The sequence below is a fragment of the Neovison vison genome, chromosome 3 (assembly GCF_020171115.1).
Source record: "Neovison vison isolate M4711 chromosome 3, ASM_NN_V1, whole genome shotgun sequence".
In the NCBI taxonomy this organism is placed as follows: Eukaryota; Metazoa; Chordata; class Mammalia; order Carnivora; family Mustelidae; genus Neogale; species Neogale vison.
Genome location: NC_058093.1, coordinates 68,389,117 through 68,399,323, shown reverse-complemented (window position 1 = coordinate 68,399,323; position 10,207 = coordinate 68,389,117). Strand labels below are relative to the sequence as shown.

Here is a 10,207-nt window from a genome sequence, read left to right as displayed (position 1 = left end):
GTCCTGGGATGGAGCCCCATGTTGGGCTCCCTGCTCAGTGGGGAGCCTGCTTCTCCCTCTGCCTGCAGCTTCCCCTCCTTGTACTCTTTTCTCTCTCTCTCTCTGTCAAATAAATAAATAAAATCTAAAAAAAAAAATATTTATTTATTTATTTGAGGTGGGGGGTGGGGAAGCACATGCGGGAGAGGGGTAAAGGGAGAGGAAAAGAGAGAATCCCAAGCAGGCTCCATGCTGAGCATGGAGCATAACACAGTGGTTGATCTCAAGACCCTGAAATCATCACCTGAGCCAAAATCAACTGACCAAGCCACCTAGGCACCCTTTTGAAACAGAGATAATAACATGAGATAGCTCTACTTCTGTGGTTGTTTTGAGGATAGTACTTGGGATATTGTCTGATACATAGTAGGTGTTCAATAGTAAATATTCATTACTATGGGCTTTGCACCAGCATATTGTGAATTTCATTAGCTTAAGTAATCTTTGGGTCATTTACAAGATGATTTCTGACCTCTGGAGCCGATGACCAGATATCCCAAACTTCAGCATATTAGGCCTTTTTTGAAAGACTTAACAGCAGGCCTTTAGCAGTCATGCCTCTCTATCTCAATATGCCCCTCAAATTCAACAATTTTAAAGGTGCCTTCTCCAGTTTTGCTTGTCTCTGTATCTGTGCCTACAGGTCTGTTTTCATCTTAATTTAAGATTAAGATGTCTTAACTTAAGATTAAGATTGTCTTATAAGAAACTCTTATTCTTAAAAAAGGAAAGTGAGAGAGGGCAAAAGGTGATTTATGAAGATGATCCTCCCCAGAGATGTGTATTTTTTCTTTTATCAAACATTTTTTTTTGATTACTGGTATATGCCTAACCCTGTGCTAATTCCTAGAGACATGGAGATTTTTGTTTTATCTTTTCCTCAATTACTTATAGTGAGCATCATGCTTAGGAATCTATGTGAGTTCACAGTCTGTTGTAGTATTTTTAAACTGGGCCATGAAATCAATTCAGTGTATTAAAACCAGAAATAGAAAAAAAGGAAAATAATACAGAATAATAAATAGCAGAGTATATTGCATGTAGTGAAGTTTGATATTGCTTCATGAAATTTCTATTTCAGTATGTACTAGGTTGGGGTGATTAAAAATATGTATTTCATACTCTATAGGTCTGTGTCAGTAAAGTTTGAAAACTACCAGTGGAAAAGACAATAAACAAAGAAGGGATTATAACACAGTGATAAATACTATACACAGAATGGGGTCTAATCCAGTCAGGGAAATTGGGTGGAAGATTGTTTTCTAGAGAAGATCCTTGAGCTGTATCTTAAAAGTTCTATTACAGTTGCTAGCCAAACAACAAAATTATGTACCCGAGTAGCCATCTTTAGTAATGCAAAGATCCAGCACAGTTTTCTGCAGTGTTTTATTTTTTTTCCTGCAGTGTTTTATTATGAAAAATTTCAAACATATGGAAAAGTTGAATTTTTACAGTGAATTCCCATATATCCCTCAGATAGGTATCACATATCTCTCCCCACCCCGCATTCATCCATCATCCATCCATCTATTTGTCTCTCTATCTATTCATCAATCTAATTTCTTTTAAGCATTTCAAAGTAAATTTAAGATAGTGGTATTTTCTCCCCTAAATACTTCATTAGCTAGAATTCAATATTCACAGATTTTTTTTCTTTTGAGGAAAAATTTACACATGATAAAATATATAAACCTTACTTGTACATTCCCTAAGTTTTGGAAAATACACACACCTCTAATCTAAACCTCTAGCAAGACATAGACTATTACCATCACTCCAGATGGTTCCCTCAATTCCTGTCTTCCAGACAACCTGGTTCTTTTCCCACCATAGATTAGCTTTGTTTGTTCTGGAACTTTACATAAATGTAATCATACATTTACACTATATAATTCCATGAAAGGCTTCTTTCACTTAGCATGATACTTAGCATGATACCATGTTCTATGTATCAATATTTTGCTATTTATTTATTTATAAATATTTTATTTATTTATTTGACACAGAGAGAGAGAGACAGAAGTTAGGCGAGAGGTAGGAGAGATGCAGGGCTCAATCCCAGGACCCTGAGACCATGACCTAGGCCGAAGGCAGAGGCTTAACCCACTGAGCCACCCAGGCACCCCGCTTTTTTTTTAAATTGCTGAATAGTATTACATTCTGTAGATGTACCATAGTATATCCATTCTCCTATTGATAGACATCTAGGCTATTTCCAGTTTTTGGCTTTTATGAATAAAGTGGCCATGAACATTCTTGTACGAATCTTTTTATCCATACATATTTTCACCTCTCTTGGGTAAATACCAAAAAGTAAAATTGCTGGGTCATAGTGTGGGTGTATTCTAGTTTTATAGAACCTGCTAGATCTTTTTCCAAAGTGATTGGACCGTTTTACACTCCCACTATTGTGCCTGAGAGCTCTGGTTGCTCCACATCCTTGCCAGCATTTGTTTTCAGTCTTTTTAATTTTAGCCACTCTCGTGGGTGTGTAGTGCTATCTCTCTACTGAGATTTAATTTGCATTTCCCTGATGGCTAATCATCTTGTGTGGTTTTCATATGCTTATTGGCCCTTTGTACATTTTTTTTTGTGAAGTATTTGTTCAAATTTTTGCCCATTTTTAAGCTAGATTGCTTATTTATCTTTGAGTTTTAGGAGTTCCTTATATACTGGAGTATCAGTCCTTTGTTGCATATATATATATATAGATAGATAGATTTTATTTATTTATTTGAGAGAGAGAATAAGCAGAGCCATGGTGGGGAGTGGAGAAGGAGAGGGAGAAGCAGACTCCCTGCTGAACAGGGAATCCTATGACCCTGGAATGACTTGAGTCAAAGGCAGACACTTAACTGACTGAGCCACCCAGGCACCCTGTTATATATATGTTTTGCTAATTTTTCTCCTAGAGACTGTGCTTGCCTATTCATTTTCTTAATGATGAGTATAAATTTTGATGTTAGTGCAATCTAATTTATCAATATCTTAATTTATGGTTATTGCTTTTAATATGCTGACTAAAAATCCTTTACCTACCTTTGAATCTCTAAGATACTATTTTATGTTTTCTGCTAAAAGTGTTATGATTTTAGCTTTTGCATTTAGGTCTATGGTTCATCTCAACTCAGTCTTAGTGTGTATTTTGAGGTGGAGGTTGAAATTTATTTTCTTCCCATGTGAATTTCTGTTTCTCGTAGAGTCATTTGTTAAAAAGACTTCTTACCCCATTGAATTATTTTAGTACCCTTGCTAGAAATCAAATGACTTTATAATTTCATATCTATTTCTGTGTCTCTCTAATCTCTTCCATTGACCTATTTATCAATCCTTATACGAGCCAAGACCACACTGTACTGGTTTCTTTAGCTTTATAATAAACATTGAAGTCAGGTAGTGTAAGTCCCCTAACTTTGTTATTGTTCAAGTTTGCTTGGATATTCTGAGGCCTTTGTTTTTTGCCTGGCACAATTTTTTTTTTAAGATTTATTTATTTATTTATTTGACAGGCAGAGATCACGAGTAGGCAGAGAGGCAGGCAGAGAAAGAGGAGGAAGTAGGCTCCCTGCTGAACAGAGAGCCCCATTTGGGGCTCGATCCCAGCACCCTGGGATCATGACCTGAGCCGAAGGCAGAGGCTTTAACCCACTGAGCCACCCAGGCGCCCTGCTGGCACAATTTTTAAAATGAAATTTTTTCCTCTACTTTGGACCAGATTCCAAGCATCCTTTCTGGTTGACCTCTAAATAGAAGGGAGGCAAAAATCAGATCCAAGTAAATCCCCAGGGGTCGATAGAGGTGGGCATCTCAGGGATTGAGCCTGATATTTGTTGTCCCAGTTATATACTTTTGATTGGAATGGGAATATGTGGCAAACCAGATTTTTTTTTTTTTTTACTGCATTATTACCTAAAGCTGCCTTGGCCTTTGGCATATGCAGAAGATCTGGTTAATCATTAGAAAATAAATGACTGAGAGCAGTTGACGCAGTCAAATATTCTCTATGCTTTGGGAGTCACGCTATTTATTTTTCTAATATTTCCTATAGTTGCAACAGTGAGTTTAGTGCAAACACAGGCACTCAATAAATTTTTATTAGCTAAAATTTGGCTCACTCTTGATCATGACATTAGAGTATGAAAAGAAACATTACAGTTCATTTAGTTCAATTCTCCATCTGATCATAAGGTTTTTCACTAAATATCAGCTTACACATGACTAGTATAGTTATAGGGCCCTCATAGACTTGAACATCTAGAGCAGTTCATTCCATGAATTCCTTCCCAAATCCAATGAAAAGAAAACTGTTATTGCCTCCACAAGGGAATAAAGAAGACTCTGGTCCAAAAATAAGATCACTGTCATCCCCATCGCATAATTTAAAGGACTCAGAGTCCAGCTGTGAGGAAGAGCAGGTTAGGAAGATGTAACTACAAAAGTACAACTATTCCATGTGATTTTTTTTTAAAAGATTTTATTTATTTATTTGACAGAGAGAAATCACAAGTAAACGGAGAGGCAGGCAGAGAGAGAGAGAGGGAAGCAGGCTCCCTGCTGAGCAGAGAGCCCGATGAGGGACTCGATCCCAGGACCCTGAGATCATGACCTGAGCCGAAGGCAGCGGCTCAACCCACTGAGCCGCCCAGGTGCCCCTCCATGTGATTTTTGATACCCCACTCTTCCCTCTCCACCAAAAAGAGAATTTATTTCAATAAGACCAAATGTTCATAGAGGGCATATAATACTAGTACAATATAGAGAAGTCCTAAAATGTCTAATTTATGTAGTATCTATAAGTGGTTGGGTTTGAAATAATAATTTCTGGCTGATTTTGAGGTCAGCCTATGAAGTAGAACATAATTGGTTCAAACTTGGACACCTAATGCTTAATATTTCTCCTTAGCCTACCCCTTTCCATTTCCCCATAAAGATTCTTAGCAAGGAAGGAGTTAAAGCACATCTTAGAAATCGGTAAGTTTTGTAGTATTTCAGTAAAATAAAAAGGACCATTTTATAATTCTATTAGGTCAAGATCAATATTACTTCAAAGTTCCAGATGTTCAAATATCCTTTGTATGTGTGTGTGCCAAAGTCAGATCATGCTATTTATTTGAAACATGTTTAAAAAGATCTTATTTATTTATTTGACAGAGAAAGAGACAGCAAGAGAGGGAACACAAGCAGGGGGAGAGGGAGCTGGGGAAGCAGGTTCCTGCTGAGCAGGGAGGCCCATGCAGAGCTCCATCTCAGGACTCTGGGATCATAACCTGAGCCAAAGGCAGATACCCAATGACTGAGCCATCCAGGTGCCCCTATTTCAATTATTTTAAGTGGGATTCATCTTGATGGGAGGCATAAAATGCAGTTGATTCCTCATCATAATGATGGTATATGTACTTTCAACCTAGGAAGAGTTTCACTCCTGGTTTAGTCAGTCAGTGATAACCTAATGCTCTTCTAGTGTTTATACAGTACCTGGATTTACCTCTTGCAAGATGACATCCATAGGAGCTGTGTGGGATATGGAAACAAGAAAAAAAAGTATTCATGTCAGTAAAATAATTGGAAGAGGCTAGAAAATAAACAGAAATAGTATGTTATTAAAAATGGAAGGACGGGGCACCTGAGTGACTAGGGGTTTGGGCCTCTGCCTTTGGCTTGGGTCATGGTCTCGGTCCTGGGATCAAGCCCCCCCCATCAGGCTCTCTGCTAGGTGGGGAGCCTGCTTCCCCCTACCCTTCTGCCTGACTCTCTGCCTACTTGTGATCTCTCTCTCAGTCAAATAAATAAATAAAATATTTTTTTAAAAAAATGGAAGGATGGCCAGGAGTTGTGGCAGAGCAGGCTCATTGGAAATTGCATCTTGTTTTAATTATTATATTTTAGTTTATTAAGACACTAGACATCAGTAAAATTCTAACTTTCATCCACAAAGTGACTGGATGGTTTCAAATAAATATAATGTAAGCTGCTCAGGAGTTAGAAACATGTTTCTGCGGGTTTGTCTAGTAAACCCATATTTTGGTTCTACAGTTGGGATAGTATATTATTTTCACTGGCAACTACTTCACTAGCAAATGTAAATTCCCGGCTCAGTAAAGCTACATATTGAATCTCTTATTAAATCAATTCTAAAAAGTGACTATTAATGACAATATATTTGCAACTAGTCTTTTAGTCTTTAACTTCCAATTTTGCTTTCTGAAATGTCATTTTCTATAGGCTGTTTTAATTATTAAGTTTTCAACTTATAGTTGTTCCCTAGTTTTAAAATTATTTCTTGTTTACAAATGTCATTTGAAATTTAAGGGAAGAGTTATAAATTACTTTATTGGCAAGTATTTTTTTAAAAAAACTGAAGTTTTGAACTATTTCTACCACCTTTTCTCAAATATATTGTGAATATTATTTGACAGGTTTGTCTTTTGGTTTTCCATTAACTAATAAGTTTTCCTTCAACCTTGATCATCTGCAATTGAGGCAAAAGTAAGTTTTAATTTGTTTTAACTTTTTTTTTGAAAGATTTTATTTATTTATTTGACAGAGAAATCACAAGCAAGGAGAGGAGGCAGGCAGAGAGAGTGGGGTGGGGACGCAGGCTCCCTGCTGAGCAGAGAGCCCTAACAGGCTCCATCCCTGGACCCTGAGATCATGACCCAAGCTGAAGGCAGAGGCTTAACCCACTGAGCCACCCAGGCTCCCCTGCTTTAACTTTTGATAATACCTTTCATCAGTCATTATAACAGAAGGATAGATCAGAAAGCTTTTCAGAATAGGAGTTCTAACACATAGACTTTCGTATTCCTTTAAATACTTAGTTTATTTCCATGTAGTTTATCATTTTAATACCTTTATCCATTTTATTGTTTATTATATTTGGATAGATAAAAAATCTAGCAAAATCCACCTTTATTTTGGGTAGCTGAGCTTTTCTATTTTCTCTGTATATCAGCTTTATTTAGTTTTAAATTATTACATCATCTCCAGTGCAACTAGATTGGCACCAGTAAAGCTCTTGGACTTGCTCAAAGTTCAGCTATTTTTTTTAAAGGTATATATATATATGTGTGTGTATGTATCTATATATAAAATATACATATTATATATAAATTATATATATAATTTTTCTCAAAGATAGCCTATTTTTAAAAAACACTTATTTATTTTAGAGAGAGAGAATATGAATGGGAGAGGCAGAGGGAGAGAGAAAATCTCAAGCCAACTTGATGGGGTTCAATCTCATGACCCTGAGATCAGACCTGAGCTGAAACCAAGAATCAGAAGCTTAACAGACTGGCCACCCAGGTGCTCCTCACCTATTTTTTTTTTTTTTATTCAAGGAAATTTTCATTGTGTTTGTTGCTTATATCTAGGAATTATTGTGGAGGGCTCTGTTTAAATGTGATGTTGTCTTCCTCTGTAGGAGTTGCCAGTCTGACCCTAAATTTTCACTCCAACAATATAGATTTGGTCAACAACATGTTCCAATAGGAAATAATTCTTTCATTTTAAATAAATGTCTTCCTTCCTTTAAGTACTTGTATTCAAAGTGAGGAAATTTGGCTTACTAAACAGATATTCTTCCCTTGTAAAATAATGTAAAATAAACATCTTGAGATTCCTACTTTGATAAACTTCAGGAAATAAGAGAAAACAAAGTATCAGAAGCATAAAGTGCTAGAAGAACAAAATACAAGTTTGTAAATCCTTATGTCCAGTAACATTGTTAAAAGAAATTTGAACAAACTGAATAATTGTAATATTTAAATCAACTGCAGCAAGAAAGCTCATTATGGTACTAATATAGCACTCCTTATCAACAATTTCCATTTGCCCCTCCTCTTTCCTCATTTCTATAAACTTAAATACTTAACACAAATATTATAATTAGTGGGACTGGAGAAAAGGAAAGTCTTCTCTTAGATCGAACATTGGAAACTTGAAAAAGGTAGAGAGGGATTAAGAGTTTAAGATAAATCTTATGTTGTTAGCTTTTTTTTTTTTTTTTTAACAGGGAGTATGCCCGTAGTCACAAACAGAAAAAATATATACTTAAGGTTGGGGTTTAGGGAAGCACTGACCATCTGTAAAATACTAGAGGTTTGGGACTACATATTACTTGTTTTCTATTTTTTACAAGCAGGACTATGTCTAGCATATAATAGATGCCCGGTAAATGTCTGCTGAGTGAATCAGTCTGTAGTTCAATATAGTCAGAATGGCAAAATTCGGTTTTAGAGACATTATTTTGGTTCAAGATAGAGCTACTACTTAGGCAGGACCGGCAATGTTTATGTTGGGCTAAGTGGGGCCAGGATTCAGTACCAGTCCTGTTGAAGACAAACGGATTAGTTTCCGTATGCATTTGTGCCCTACCTCACCGCACAAAAGACCTAGGTGATTAGGAGTGTGGAGTGAAACGACTAATAAAGCTTTACAATAGGCCAAGAATTACAAATACATTGAGCATATTCATCTCATGCCAATTTAAGGACACAGTTATTGTTATGTTTCCTTAGGTTTTTTCCCTGGGTGCACGGTCGCCCCTCTTTTATATTGTCAGTATTTGCCATTTGTTGTCATTAATTCATTTATTACTATCATCAAGGGGACATGTCATTCGATCCATCGAAATCTTGTTTTATCTGGATCCCCAGTGTTCCTTTAAGTCTCAGGAGAAAACGACTTTGGCTGAAGTCGGTGCCCAAAGCCACACCCACTAAGAGGCCTTAAGAAACCTGGGGCTTTCCTGGCGGAGACTCAGCTGTAGGCAACCACGCGGCGCGTCGGAATCCCAGGGCTGGCACTCCAGTCTTCCCCGTGGGAGGCGCGTCCTCCCCCCAGCTAGGCAGGCCGCCCGCCCGGGTCCAGCTCCCTTCCTGGCGCGGAATCGGGGCCCTCTTCCCGCCCCGCCCCGGGCTCATTTGCATAGGGACGCGCGCGGCGCCGGCGAGCGGGAGGGCGGGCGCGGCCGGGAAGGCGGCGCGCGCGCGCCCTGACAGATCGGCCTTGCTCGCTCACTCGCTCGTCCCCGGCTTCCGAGCACAGCATGGCGGTCAAGGTGACTCCCAACTCTCTGCTGCTGCCTTTATTGCATAAGAGCCATTCCGGGGACCTTGCCTCCAGCCCTTCACCTCCTACCATTTCTTCGTTGCCTGGTTTTTAGATAGCGTATCCTGGGGCTCCAGCTTGCGGGTGGGAGAGCTGTGTGGGGCTTGGACCCGAGGGAGAGGATGCCCGGCTGGGGGAGGGGAAGGAGGAGGGATTATGAGTTGGAGGGGCTTGGGAGGACCACAGGTCGGTGAAGGAAGAGTAGTGTCCTGCTCTAGGTGCATGGGATTGTGAGTCCGGACTTGGAGGGCATCAGAAAGGGACTAGGAGGAAGTGGCATGTAAAGCCGGGGATACCTAAGGCATCTCTGTATTGCAGTGGGGGAGGGGGTGAGTAGTTGAGTAATTTGGGGCTTTAGTGAGGCCGGGGGCAGTGGCTGGCATTTGTGCTGCAGGTGGCAGGATGTCGAAAGTATTTGGAAACGTTGTTGCAGCTTTCATATTTTAGGTTGGATGGGGAAAGGGAGGAGATAATTATTTTCTGGATTGCTTTACGTGGGGAAGAAAGGCTGCTAGGCCAGGCGATTAATTTGGGTGTTTCAACTTTCCTGTTGCTCTATTCTTGCTGGCCTCTTGATTGGGAGGTGGGTTGTTGCTATTGTGTTGCTAGTGGATGTGGAGTAAAGTAAGAGATTGATCCTCCCTGCCTTCCCTTTCCAGTTCGGAGGAAATGTGGGAGATTTGCTATATATTAAGCTCTTCACACCTGTACTTACCCCCCCTGTAGTCACAGATCCCCAAATTTGACAGGTGTTATCAGTATTGGTACTTTTGGTTTGTTTTAAACTAATGCCCTTATAAAAGATAAGAGCATTGATTGTTAGCGTCTGAGACCTCTAATCTGAAGAGATTGTGTGGTTTCTAGTAAAGCATTAACTGGCTTTTTTTTTTTTTTTTTTTGCTTACAGGTGCAAACAACCAAGCGAGGTGATCCTCATGAGTTAAGAAACATATTCCTACAGGTAACTGGCTTATGTAGCATGATCTTTTATTGGGACAAAAACCGTTGTAAATTTAGTGCTTTTGAGGCCTCAAATTTCAGTATTTTTCTATTTTCA

The 10,207-nt window shown here is 38.9% G+C and overlaps 1 protein-coding gene across 1 annotated transcript in view; it reads left to right on the top strand.

Moving 5' to 3' along the window:
* Positions 1 to 9,025: 9,025 nt before the first annotated feature.
* Positions 9,026 to 10,207, top strand: part of SLC25A12 (solute carrier family 25 member 12) — a 105,529-nt gene continuing 104,347 nt past the window's right edge. Inside the window, exons 1-2 of the mRNA XM_044242333.1 lie at positions 9,026 to 9,100; positions 10,058 to 10,111. Coding sequence (XP_044098268.1) covers positions 9,089 to 9,100; positions 10,058 to 10,111 — 66 coding nt within the window. The 5' untranslated portion in view covers positions 9,026 to 9,088. The remainder of the gene's footprint in view (positions 9,101 to 10,057; positions 10,112 to 10,207) is intronic.